This window comes from Sardina pilchardus, chromosome 18 (assembly GCF_963854185.1).
Source record: "Sardina pilchardus chromosome 18, fSarPil1.1, whole genome shotgun sequence".
NCBI lineage: Eukaryota > Metazoa > Chordata > Actinopteri > Clupeiformes > Clupeidae > Sardina > Sardina pilchardus.
Window position 1 is genome coordinate 20,173,019 of NC_085011.1, and position 13,831 is coordinate 20,186,849.

Sequence of the window (13,831 nt, forward strand, 5' to 3'; positions counted from 1 at the left end):
CATGAAAGTCGCTTAGGATAAATATTTGTCTCAAGACCTGTAGAATTTTTAAGTTCACAACCAAATGTTTTGGCTACCTGGATTTTGTCACCAAACAAGGGGAGGATATGTGAATGAAGTGCACTGAATGATATCTATAATCAGATAATATTATTGAAGGAAAAATATTACCAGAAAACAATTCATCTGATCTGTTGGGTTTGTAATGGTTAATGTTTCAAGAATGTCTTCTGAGTTTGTCCAAAGATCCGCTTTAACCCTCTCTGGTTTGTCACAAGACAAATGCCATTACCCTCAGATCAGGCCTCTGGTTCTAAAACTTCTCATGAGTAGATGATCTCTCTTAAGTACCACCATTATGACCACCATTAAAATAGGCTACAGTAGCTATAGGCCTAGGCAAATTGAAATATATTTTACATTGTATGCAGTTTTGCATTGTTATTTTCAAGAAAGATAAAAAAAACTAGTTTCAATTGAACGATTTTTCATTACATATTGTTATATAATTTGAGATGATTTTGTCTTCATGAAATAAAATATCTTGGAGACTCCTAGAGTCCCAACAGAAAGTCTGAGTACCAGTGGTAGCCTACGCGTGCCACAGTTTGAGAACCACTGATCTAAATTAATAGATGCGCTGCCAACAATATTAAATTCTAGATCATAATGTAGGCTAATGGGTAAGCTCTGCTGTCAACTGTCTGCAAGTGAGCAACTAGGTTCCCTAACTAAAGCCACACCTCGCCCAATGTGGCAGAAGTGCTGTTCCTGAACAGTCAAACCACAAATTTGTTCCAACCACTCTGTCAGCTGGTTTTAATTAGCACAATTATTCAGCTGGATAAATGAACCAATTAGGCTAGTGAGTGTAGGCTAATCTTGTTTATTTTAGGGCTGTCAAAATGAACACATTAATTGCAGCGATTAATCTAGAAACAGGCATACATAACGTGTTAAAAAATATTAGCGCAACCAAAGCCTACCAGACTTTGACAAGATTTGGGAAAGATTCTTGAAAGATTGTAGTCTTTTGAGTAAAGCTGTATAAACGCCTTCTAGTTCGTCATCAGATGAAGAATGGCACAGGTAACTGTATCATTAGAGATGGCTCCAACATGCTGGCTGCTGGCTGCTGGCTGTGACTGTCAATGTACATCAAACCTGAACTGGGAACTTCCCAGTTTGAAATGGGGGCTTTAGGAGAGCTCCCAGAAAAATGTTTTGACATCACTCAACTTCGGAAATGGAGATAGTTTAGAAGTGGGACCCTTTCCACTTTCCAGCCTCTGGCCCGCTTATCACACTGATGTGATTGGTGCAGCTTGGCTCTAAGGGCATGGGTTATGAGCATCATTACTGATTGCCAGAGTGACTTGCTGTTGCTGAGCAAATTAACATTGTGCTCTTGTGGGATCACTGGTTTGCCTGGGTAATACAGTAGGCTAATATCCAGAATTACATGTTTGGTTGCAGTGGTGTGCAACAGGGATTTGAAGTATTCTCTTGTTTGGTGGGTGTGTCATATAATATATCTATGGGTGTGTCAGAGGCGCTGTCCTATCAGCATCGAAAAGTGCCTTTTCCAAAATTCCAAACTTGTACCTACACCGGCACCGCAGATGGCGCTAAAGAGCAGGGAAATTCATATTGGGAGAAAGCATCGTCAAAACAATGTAGAGAAAATCTCTGCTGGCTTCCAAGAAAGCCATCGCCAACTGTAGCATAACTCATGTTGCTAGCTAACTGGTAACGTCGAGCGGAGGGACCACGGTTGTGTATCTTAATTATTGCCTATGTGGAGTAGCCCACTACAGCCAACGTTACGCCTGCAAGTGCTAGTTAGGTAGTAATATGTTATGATGACATAGTTCTGATGCTTCTGTATGGGACTGACTCACTCACCGAAGGTAACGTCAACTGTTGTTAATTGTAAACACGTTTATCACCACAATAGCTTAGCGTTGTTCCGCGTGATTTGTAAAGAATATTGACATGTCATGTTTTTTGCTTGTTAGCTGTGGTTAATGTTACCAGTGTTACAGTGTTTCCCATTTCCGTTGAGGGACTAGTAATGTAAACTAAGCACGTTAAGCTAAATGTAGCGAGGAAACTGGTAAGCTAAAGAAAATAGATTATTTGGAATAACGTGACCGATGGTGGTGCTTGCTACGCGAACGCTAGGCTAATTTAGATGAAAGCATAGTTAGACAGTGTTTACCCAAAATGTCATGATAATGATTATAACGTGAGCCAGAAATGTTTTGCTGTTTGCCTTCATTATTCATTGAACATCGTGCGATGAAAGAGTTGATACTAGATGTAACTTACAATCACACGTTAACTTCACGTTAAATGTTCTGAGAAACCAACACTAACTTGCACTGTGTTAATTTAAGTAACCTATGGAAAGCAGTAGGCTATCAGCATCACATTTTCAGTACACAGTGAATTGATAATTATACATGTCTATGCATTTTTCAAAGTGTTGTATTGGCTCTTGTCACTACTGATGTCTTCCCTCCCTTCCTATTTAAGGTGGCAGCAAGCCAGTGACAATATGACTCTTGCAACTGTACCAGTTGTCCACTGCTGTTGTCACCGCAAAAGCTGGCTCCACTCGACAGCAAGAGGTTTTCTCTGTCCCATGTCTCAGACCATTACATTTTACGACCACCTGATGACGAGCAAAACGAACCATGAATAGATACACCACTCTCAGGCAACTGGGTGACGGCACCTATGGCTCTGTTAACCTCGGACGGTGCTTGGAGTCTGGGGAGCTTGTCGCCATCAAGAAGTGAGTGTGTGCCTACTGAGCATCAAGCATCAGAACAGCTCCAACATGTTAGTTTATGTTAAGATACTTGAGTGTATTGCTGAGAGAGCACAAGGGATTACAGATGATCCTGGCATGCATGTTTTGCAAGACTTGCTTGCAGGGCTGACTTGTGATTTAGCGTCTAAAATGAGAGGCACAAATACTACTGCACAATATTTTATTATCCACCATGGGAATAGTTTCTGTATGAGGCAAAGCATGTCATTCTTTCTTTACCACATCTAATATTTACTGTGCAAATCCCCCGCTAAGTCCGCTGAACTGGTCTCGCACCAGTAGTGGTATTATCTGCTAGTCACTGCATGTGCCATGCCTGGTTAAGCTGACAGATGCAAGCCTAAGTGATACATCAATGTCAAGCCCACCCATTTTACTGATTAGAAGGGGACATCTGTCACGGGATCCATGGAGCCTACATTGTAAAGGCTTGAAATAAAGTGGTCTATTTTTAGCCAATCCAGGAAGTCTCTGTTGAGGATGGTGGACACTGGGCAGTCCATTGTTGCATTGTAAATATGCAATCTTTGGAGAGTAATATTGATTTAGTGACTTTCTCATGTTTACAGTGCTCCCCTGAGCTGAGGCTATCAAATGGGCCTGGTCAAACACCGCTTTAGTCCTTGTTGAATCCACTGTGTCTTTTTTGAAATATGTGACTTATGTGCTGTTAAAAATGTATTTGTGTCATCTCTATATTGTGATGGTAATGCATGCCTACCCAGATGCAGGGTATACAAATGAGCTTATGAAAGATTGTGGAACTATTGTTTTGTAATGAAATCATAAATATTTATAGATTGAATAATGAATTAAGCTTACTCATCTTGACGTCATATTACCTCAGGGATTAGAAACAAGTGTAACCCTTCTGAATTTTAAATGCCACTAAGAGGGTTAACAATCTGGTTTATTTAAAGAATATTTACCCATTTTCATTTTGGGTTTGGTTAGGGAGTGAAGGACATTTTTATTTGAGAACTTAAATTGACATGGCTTTGTGGTTTTCACCCCAATATGGCAGGATGAAGAAAAAGTTTTACTCCTGGGAGGAGTGCATTAATTTACGAGAGGTTAAGGTAAGCGGAACTCCCTCTCTAATTATGAAAGCACAATTAAATTGTACTGTTGTTGTTGTTACTTACCCTTGTCATGGAAATTCTGCAATGGAGGACAGTGAAGGTTGACTCGGAAGAGCATGAGTCATCATTGATTCCCTGTCCCTCTGGTTCCTCAGCAACCGTATCAGGTGGTTGCTAAATGCATCTATTGTTGTAAAGGGTAGGGAAAATTACCAGTGAACAAAAGCACTGATTTACAAGCTACCTTGATCAGTGTTTACAGATCTTACATGTACTGTGTAATAATTGTCTGTCGCTGTTTTTATCCACAATCGTTTAGAGGGCCACTAATTAACACTCACCAAAGCTCAGAACCACAGACATCAGCTCAGACTAGTAGGTGTCTCTTGCTCGTGCATTTTAAACATGGAGTGCTTCTTTATACTTCTCCTTGCCCAGAAAGACCTTACTCAGAACCACAGTTTAAAGGAATTGTGCATCCTTATTCTCAGTAGACACCCCAGGGGATTGCACCAGCAGCTAAGATAGAATTGCAGCAAACTGCACTGTTTACCAAAGCATGTCCCATCACAGTACCTTAAGCAATCCTGTTGATTTAACAAGCGCATGACATGACAAGTGCATGACTTGATCGCATTGTTATTAGGCATGCCCACCCCCCCCCCCCCAAATGATGAGTCACAACACATTCGTCCTTTCGTTTATCTTATTGCAGATCACACGCTTCCTCCCTCCCTGTCAGAAGTCAAAATTAATCTTAATTGTTGTCACTGAAGGAGAGCATTTGCATGGCCTAATGTTCTGAGTGGACTACAAACTGCACAGTCAACCTGCTAATTATCCATTTCTTTGCAGTCCTTGAAGAAGCTCAACCATGCCAATGTGGTCAAACTGAAGGAGGTGATCCGTGAAAATGACCACCTTTACTTTGTGTTTGAGTACATGAAAGAAAACCTCTATCAGCTTATGAAAGAGAGGTAAACATTGTGTATGTGTCATAAGCTTGAAACGTGATTTGTATAAGAAGATGACTACGATGTCTTGTTTCATACAATTAAATTTGACGCTGTTACAGAACCCGTCTCTTTCCCGAGTCTGCTGTGAGGAATATTATGTTCCAAATACTGCAGGGCCTTGCCTTCATTCACAAGCATGGTATGGCTGAAACTATGTCTACATACAGTATAAGTAATTACGCAATAAGCGGTTCTTTTTCAGAACCTCTTCATAACAAATGTATGTTGCTTGTTTTTTTCCCCCTTCATTCAATGGGCGCTTTCTCCTGAAGGTTTTTTTCACCGTGATCTCAAGCCTGAAAACCTGCTGTGTATGGGACCGGAGCTGGTGAAAATAGCGGACTTTGGCTTGGCCCGGGAGATCCGATCCCGCCCGCCTTACACTGACTACGTCTCCACCAGATGGTGGGTTTTTGTCTCCCTGAGGCTCTAGCAGATTGCTCAAAGTTATTGCATTGGTATGGTAATCAGTGAGCAGCTGTGAACACTGGTTGTTCTACACATGCTAAAGTATGATGATAGAAAAAGACTGGATCCCAACACCTACTGCTGCTTTTTTTAAGAGTATGATTGAGTGCATGTACACCGTACATGTACACCAGTGCAGGTACTTCTGAGGTTAAGGTGCCTAATGTGCTTGCAGGTACATCTAATTGCACCTGATTTGTTCACCTGTGGGAATGCGGAATTGGTGCACTGTGAACATCATATGAAGCACTTTGTTCAAAACGCGAAACGCATTGTTCGTTCCAAATAAAGTATTAAAAAATAGTGAATGTCGATGTGCAGTGAATCAGTGATTTAGATTTTTCACTTTTGGATTACCCGCCTCACCTGCACCTGTATCACTAAAGGCTTATGCACAGGGACGCCTATGGACTTGTGTCTAATATACTCTTCAGCAAGGACTTTGAAACTGAACTATGTCCTAACCAGGAAATACCAGGTTAAACTCATAAGTGTCTCTGGTGAAACTATCTAACTGCATACATTTAAAAATAACTTGTTAGGTTTTAAGACATGATTGCATGATTTGCTTCTTTGACTGTGTTTGTTTGTTTGTGTTTGTCGCGTTGTCCTACAGGTACCGAGCCCCAGAAGTCCTTTTGAGATCCACCAGCTACAGTTCTCCCATAGACCAGTGGGCTGTGGGCTGCATCATGGCTGAGCTTTACACACTCAGGCCTCTCTTCCCGGGATCCAGTGAGATTGACACCATCTTTAAGATCTGCCAAGTCCTAGGAACACCCAGGAAGGTACTATCTCTCAAACAGCACACTGCTTTCTCATCCAAATACCAGTGTAGACCACCCCCACCATTTCATACCAGTCAGATTTAGAGTAGCTATTAGCATGCATTAGAGAACATTCGCTTTTGGAAGCAGCCCAATAGCTAAGCTATATTTGCTGGATGCCAATCTGTACAGACTTCCCTGACAACAGGGGCTTTTGGCGCTTGGCAACGTAAGAGACAGCTGTCACTCTCACCCTTGCCGATCTGTTTTTAGAACGAGTGGCCAGAGGGGCATCAGCTGGCATCCGCCATGAACTTCCGCTGGCCACAGTGTGTGCCCACCAGCTTGCGAAGCCTGATCCCCAGTGCCAGCGCCGAGGCCATCCAGCTGATGAAGGACCTGCTGCAGTGGGACCCGAAGAAGAGACCCACCACCAGCCAGGTGACCACGAGCATGCAACCGCCGAGTCGTAAAGGAAATATCTGCCCGCTTGTGCTGCATGGAACAATCCAGTTGACGTGTCTGGGTCCTGTTCTTTTCTTCTAGCGTAGCCAGGTGTTTTCACCATTACGTCCTTTTTAATGAGGGTAAAAAAAGTAGCTTAGCTCTAATAAAATAATTAGTGTAACTGTGCTGCAAGATGATCTAATCAAAGCGTATGACTTTTTAGCTATGACGTTTTCTCTTCAAACCTAATCACAAAGCTGCTGCAACATTTAGTATGGAATAATTACAGCTCTGAAGAGCTCAGTTGCTCTGGTTGACGTCCTTACTCATGCACAAGCTTGAATGGAGTGCCCACTGTGATTGGCTGATGATTATTACACAATGGAATGATGCCCAAAACCTCCCCTACGATGATGCGTTGATGACGCTACACAGATACTACTGCAGAGGACAGGAGGTGAATAGATAAATGACTGAATAAAGTATAAGACAAAGCAAATAGCCTAATGGTGTTACATTACAGATTGATACAGTGTCTTTGCAAAACTTTTTAAACGAATCTGTGTGAAAACAAAGAGGAGTTAGAGGATTTAATTGGATTTACAATGAAACGTTGGAAAATCCAGACGACTGGTAACCTTTCAGATTAAGGGTCTGGCCACGAATAATGTAATGGTCAGAAGTACCTCTTTGAATAGTGTATCAGTCTTTATAGTGTGGGGCTGTTTGCTGGTTAAATGTGTTACACTGCATGAGAAAAGAAAGCTTTGTAAGTGTTAACGAGAGAGCATACCAGTTCCAGGTGGGACATTAGCCATAGGGGTGGGGCAAAGCAGCACAGAAGAACCAATAGCGAAGTGTACATTTACATACTCGCAAAGGATCTTGGGAGATGGTTTTGCCTCTTTTCAGATGTTTTGTATGTTATATCAACACCAAAATAATTCAAAACAATGTTTTGGTCAATGGGGCATAATTATTTGTAGAATATAATTAAACTTGCTAAGCAAATCAATTCACTCTTTTTGGGGTTGTTGCAGATAGACAGGTCCCACCATCAGTGTGAAGACCATGCAGGGGGCGGGGTATATATGCTCCTGAGGCCAGCTGGTATGAGTGGATGTGAGGGCGATCTGGCTGCGACATCGGTCACCCCATTGATCGCTAGGGTTAATTCGGCTGATCTGGCTGGCTAGGCGGGTGTCCCCTTCCTCCCTCACCACTCCATGTGTGTCCCTCCCGAAGCCCCGCGCTCGGTCGAAGAGGATATGTTTCCCCCGGTGGTATAGAAGTAGCTGCGCTGCCCTGCTAGAACCTCCAAAGAAGCTCAAGGCCCATTTGTAGGACGTAGGGAAGTCAAGCTCCAGGACTTCGACCACATCCAAATGAAGCACTGCACGTGGCAGTCTGCCCTTCTTTTCACTTAAAAACAAGATTGATTTTTATTTTGATTTAACCTTTTATTGTTGAGTTTTACTCAGATACAAGTGCATTTGAACATTTGTTTAAGTCACAGTCAAGCTCTGGAACACTGGATGCATTGATTTATTTGCAAGTACAGTTTGTACTTGTTGATCCAGGATTACTTTTTTCTGCCCTATGTAAAAATTCACCCAGGTGGACCAGCCGAGACCTAGTGCAAGTCACAAAACTACAAAAGTGCCTATTTAACAGCACTTTTACTTATAGTTTATATAGTTTACTGTGTAAATCAGTTGTCCGTTCCCATCGTAAATACAATGCTATTGGGAGTGTTAGTTGGTTAATATTTTTATGGTGCTTTGCTTGCTTTGTCATATGATTTTGTGCATGTACGCTTTTCTTTGACATTTTTGAGATTTCAACCCTGTTCGGAAAAATCCAACCATGTCTTTAAAGATGTCATCATATGACTAGCCATTAGACATTCTCTGCCTTTTCAACCATGTCCTTTCATGTCCATCCACGGCTCATTGCAGGCCCTCCGGTATTCCTACTTCTATGTGGGCCAGGCTCTGGGCACCCCTCAGCAGATCCTGGATCAGGGCCGGCCCCAGGCCTCCCAGCCCCTACAGCCGCCTCAGCAGCAGCCGCTACCGCCACCGCAGTTCAGGCCTGCACCCCCGGCTCAACCACCCCCACAGCCCCATCCCCAGCCCCCCCAGCGGCCCCTGCAGCAGATCCAGCCTCCATCTGCCCCCCTGTACCAAAGGCACTCTGAGCTAATTCCGGATCCTTCCATCTGCACTGTGAAGCAGCAGCAGCAGCAGCAGGCAGCGCAGCAGCAGGAGGAGGGCGAGCGAGGACTCCACACACACTTTCCTTTTATCCGTGACAAAGGCACCCACAGCCAGGTGAGGAAGGTGAACAGCCCTGTATGCAGCAAACCGCTGTTAGGGGAACACTAGTTATTTTACCTTAAAATAATGGCTTCAAACTCATTTTGATGACGTGCAGACATGTTTCTGTTCGTACGAGTGACTCTTTTCATCAGCTGTTGACAAATCAGGTATCCCGTTAGTGCTACATGGGTGCCTGCCTAGTACATTGAAAGTTGATTGGAATTCCTACACTGTGTGTCTTCGAAGTATACAGTAAATGTGCTGTTATGGGTTTATATATAGGATTATAAAATCATCTGTTGACAATTGATCTTAATGCCTTAATTAAAAAAAAAGAGTAATAATCCAACCTTTAAGGACACCAAGTTTCTTTGTGATTGAAGAATATATCGTAAATAAATAAATGTTCTTCCTTAATACAGGGGGCACAAGTATTTGACCCCTATGTTAAATTCCCATAGGAGCAGAAGGATTTTTTAAGTTTTTATTTTTAAAGGCCAGCTATTTCATGGATCCAGGATACTATGCATCCTGATAAAGTTCCCTTGGCCTTTAAAATTAAAATAGCCCCACATCATCACATACCCTACGCCATAGCTAGAGATTGGCATGGTGTTTTTTTCCAGTTAGTCTATATTAGCCTGTTTGATGCTCATTGAGCTCAATGCAAATCAAACAGGCTGATAGGCTAACTGGAAAAAGCACCATTTTATATTCCTCTTTTTAGTCAACTTTAGCATGGGGTCAAATACTTAGTCCCCCCCTACTGTAGATAACACAGATACAGTAGTTTTATTGGGGTAGTCATTTTAATGAGATGTTTACGTGGTTGTGGTAAGTTATTCATTTTCCTTTGTTTTTAACACAGGAGTCAGAGAATGCAAACTTCTCAGGTTTTCCCACCAAACCCAAAGCAGGCCGCAGAAGATGGGGCCACACTCCGGGAGTGCTGAAAGATGACTGGGATGATTACGAAGACATTGAGACTACTATTACACTCCTGGGCAAAACAAGCCACTCCACTGAGAAGCGGAGACAAGCAGAGGGGTCTTCGAGCAGGTCATTTAGCCTTCTTGACCTCTTGGCCTTCTTCCTGTTCACCGCCACTTGAGTGCCTCTTGAGGCTAACTTTTTGTCTTGTTTTTTTTTTTTTTTGTCTTCCCAGATTTGGTAACGTGTCAAACTTCAGTCCCACCATTGGCAAGAATGATGTTTCCACAAATCTGAATAATATACTGGGCGGTCAGGACCAATCGAGGACCGCCTCGGCCAAACAGCACTACTTGAAGCAATCAAGATATTTACCAGGTTAGCTTTTGAAGGCAGCCCTGGGACAGAAAATATACAAAAATAACATGCTATCTAACTTACTCACACATAGCACATAGTACATTCACCCTGCAAGGCGAAACCGGCAATGTCGCTTTGCGCTCTATGCTATATTGAGAAAAATAAACAAACTTTAAACGCTAAAACGAATTGAATGTCACGTTTTCACTTAATTCGATAGTACACTGTCTACACTTTCATATCGTGAACAAATTTCACGGAAAAACATACGTTTTGACTCTTAAACCCGGTGAAGATTCATCACATTAGCAGTCGTTCCTGTTTTATTTTCCTGTAATTTTGTAAGTTTTACCAAAGCGACTGGTTTGGCCTTGCAGGGTCGCGTATAACTATTTTCTGGCCTGGCAAGAATGTGTTTATTTCCACATGACAGACTAGGCTATTGCCATTCATTGTCTCCACAGGGCTAAGTGCGAAAAAGAACGTGGCAATAAGTTCAACGAAAGACTTCAGTGGAAACCATCTTTGGGGAACCAGTACTATTCCTATTGGGGGGACACTCCCCCTCAGAGGACATCATGGTACATAGTACATACATGCATCCACCCTTGGACACAAATAAATGGCTGGTACACAGGACATGAAGTACATCTAGCCATAGTATGATTTTATGTGTACACCAACAATGTGGGAAACTAAATTATGCAAATCAGGAATGCACTCCTGCACGGTCTAATGCTTACTTAAGGATCACTGTGTTATCTCACTACTTCAATCACAAATAACCCCAAAGCGTTGTTGGTCCCTATGTCTGTGTTTTCCATTCATATTCGTGTTTATTTCCTACACACAGGAACTAATACACTCCCAAGTGGCTACACCCCATCATTTTACAAAAAAGAACCCGGCCCTCCAAACCCAAGAGTGCAGTTGGCGCCCATTTGTGATTCGAAAACATCAAGTAAGAAGACTGTTGTTGTTGTTGTTGTTATTGTTGAAGGAGATGATATTGTTATGTTGATGCAATGATTACATATGACCTTGCAGAAAAGATGGACTTGGTGTGTTGATATCCTAAAGTCTGAAAGGGCTATTCATGGCCAAGAAGTCACCAGTTTCCAGCCGAGCGCTTCCTGCCTGCAGTGTTTTTAAGGGACAAACTAATTGGCAGCTTCTGCACTAATGAGCCAGTGTTCTTCTTGCAGCATTGCATTAGTCATGAGATGCATTTGGAGTGCTGTCTAAAGCACTTTTGTTCTCTCTCTTTCATTGAAATGCATGCTGTAGACACAGAGAGGAAAGAATGGATACCTGCGAGAGGCAGAATTATTAACTGACCCTTTCCCGAGGGCAAATGTGGCAATAGAATGTGCGGGAGGGCAGTGTGCGCGCGCCTAACACGATCATCTTTATAGATCTGTTGATCATGTATTAGCAGTTCATAGTACTATCTTGATGTACTGTACTTTCAAATTCTGCAAAGACATGAACTACATGAAGCTTTTTTTCTGGCACAAGCTAATCTTTTAGGCTGTGATTGTATGTGTTGTATTATGTATAAGCATTGTTGGTGAATATAATCCATCTTGATAAAGTACCGTTTTGGGTGAGTTTTTTTCTTGTTATTTATGCCATCAAACCATTAACCTTGAACAGATTATGCAACGTGGAGGTCCAGCCGGAGCCAGACAGGGACAGCATCCTACGTGTCCTCCCCCACCAAGAGCACTCCTGCTATGAGGCCCCGCCCCCCAGTGCACCCCATACACGGGCGTACAGATTGGTCTGCCAAATATGGCCACAATTAAGTGGCATCCTCAAAGAGTTGTTTGGCCTTCAAACAGTGACTGTATTAATATTTTCCCATTGTGGTTTTGTAACATGTTCCAACTCTGTACATAATACTATATCAAACAGCAATAATATCTGTTTTGTATTCCTCCTGTATATTGTTGTTGTAAAGGGTTTTTTTTCCTTCTTCTTCTAAATATGCACAAATATGCCATGTTCTCAGTGTTTCTGTATTTTTATTTTGCAAATGATCTGGGCTTATTTGAGAACTTTTGAGTATCAGCAAATACAAAGTTGTTCATGCACATATTTTGTCGTCTAAGGTGATGTGCATAAGCTGTAAGTTATTACATAGTACACTCTATACACAGTATAACCCAATGTATTCCCCTGCCCCATCAGCGTAGTCACATTTCCTGACATGAAAATATGCATGGTTGATGCACACATGGTATAGTATACATATTAAATGTCAATGTGCCGATGTTCTTATTAGTGTTATTTGTTTTTTGTTTTTTTTATATTATGCCTTTTTGAAATTCAGTGGAATTTTTATGGGCTTTTTGTTGAAAATGTATTGTCATTGTTTTCAGTGATGTTTATATTAAAGTGTTTTTTTTCCCTTCTTTTTTACTTGATTCTACTATTTATGCTAACTCTGTTCACACTGACAGGTCTCCTCTAAACTGTAAGATCTCATCACTTGATAAATCATATACCCTGCAAATGTTTCAAATTCATCGGCATTTCACAATTTCATAAACAAGCACTCCAACAGCATTAAATAGCAGTATTGTTAAATGATTTGTTCTTGAAATAAGACGAAGCATTTGCTTCTCTAGTATGTTAGTCTGATTGTTATGAGCTAGTGCCACATGAGGAGCTGAACAAGTTATCTTGTATTTACGAAATTGGTCAGTTTACATTTCATCATCAATATCTCCGGGAGGCGTTACAGGTCCCTGCACTCGGACGGACCAGCAGGCTCAGAGGAGACTTTTCCCTTCAGCTGTCACCCCTACGAACGTTAACTCTTCACCTCAGAGACAACCAGCCAACTAACCCCACCACCGATGCTTCCTTTCGTGTTGAGCAACACTATGACCATGGATGGAACACTTGCCAGGACAAGGTGGTGGCACAAACTGATCCCACCCATAGCATTCCATTTAATATTACAACAAGCACATAACTACACATAGGCCTACCAATATTCTACTGCTCTCATAGCCTAATGTTAATGCTATCATACTGTAGGCCTAGACTTCACTCCTTAGTCAACCTAGTTGGTGAAGAAAACTGTACATAGCCTAAGAAGTCCTACTTAGTCAGGCAACCATGGGGTCAGACCTGGTTTTGTCGGTTAAAGTTTTTTTTGTTTTGTTGCAGAATCTAGTAGACTAGGGGTACCTCTTTAAGATTTAAGAGAGTGCCCGGTGATATCCCTTGGGCAATTTCATGTATCTTGTCCAATGTGTTGAATATAAGGCGGATAGGATGAGTTTCCTCTCTCACTCTGAGAACAAAATCTCCACTTCACAAGCATCTACATACACCAAACTTTTCAGTCTTGTACCTAAGCAGAAGGTTTTTACAGAGGGGTTTGTTAATATATTATTCTTAGCCTGATTTACATGTCATTTTATTAAAAAAAAACATGGCGAATTGTTTTATTTTTTTAAAGGCTGGTATAGTATTTTCTGATTTACTGGATAACTAAACAAGATATCCATAATTCCCTCTCTAAAATACTTTTCATCTCTTATGACGTCAACAAAATGAAAAGAAAAAAAAAATAAACTAGCTTTAT

General features: G+C 41.7%; 1 protein-coding gene across 1 annotated transcript; it reads left to right on the forward strand.

Moving 5' to 3' along the window:
- The first annotated feature begins 1,686 nt into the window (after positions 1-1,686).
- On the forward strand, positions 1,687-12,748 carry LOC134064124 (serine/threonine-protein kinase ICK-like). Its single transcript, XM_062519932.1, has 14 exons — positions 1,687-1,910; positions 2,539-2,800; positions 3,864-3,918; positions 4,777-4,898; positions 4,997-5,076; positions 5,210-5,342; positions 6,022-6,193; positions 6,446-6,613; positions 8,578-8,952; positions 9,809-9,999; positions 10,106-10,248; positions 10,695-10,811; positions 11,084-11,191; positions 11,887-12,748. The coding sequence occupies exons 2-14, from the start codon at positions 2,700-2,702 to the stop codon at positions 12,036-12,038; spliced, it is 1,917 nt and encodes a 638-aa protein (XP_062375916.1). The 5' UTR covers positions 1,687-1,910; positions 2,539-2,699; the 3' UTR covers positions 12,039-12,748.
- The last annotated feature ends 1,083 nt before the right edge of the window (positions 12,749-13,831 follow it).

Excerpts from the sequence above, each read along its gene's own strand:
- LOC134064124 (XM_062519932.1), top strand. The coding sequence starts at position 2,700 with ATGAATAGATACACCACTCTCAGGCAACTGGGTGACGGCACCTATGGC. Across the intron at positions 4,899-4,996 it reads TATCAGCTTATGAAAGAGAG|AACCCGTCTCTTTCCCGAGT; the intron begins GTAAACATTGTG and ends ACGCTGTTACAG. Across the intron at positions 5,077-5,209 it reads TGCCTTCATTCACAAGCATG|GTTTTTTTCACCGTGATCTC; the intron begins GTATGGCTGAAA and ends TTTCTCCTGAAG.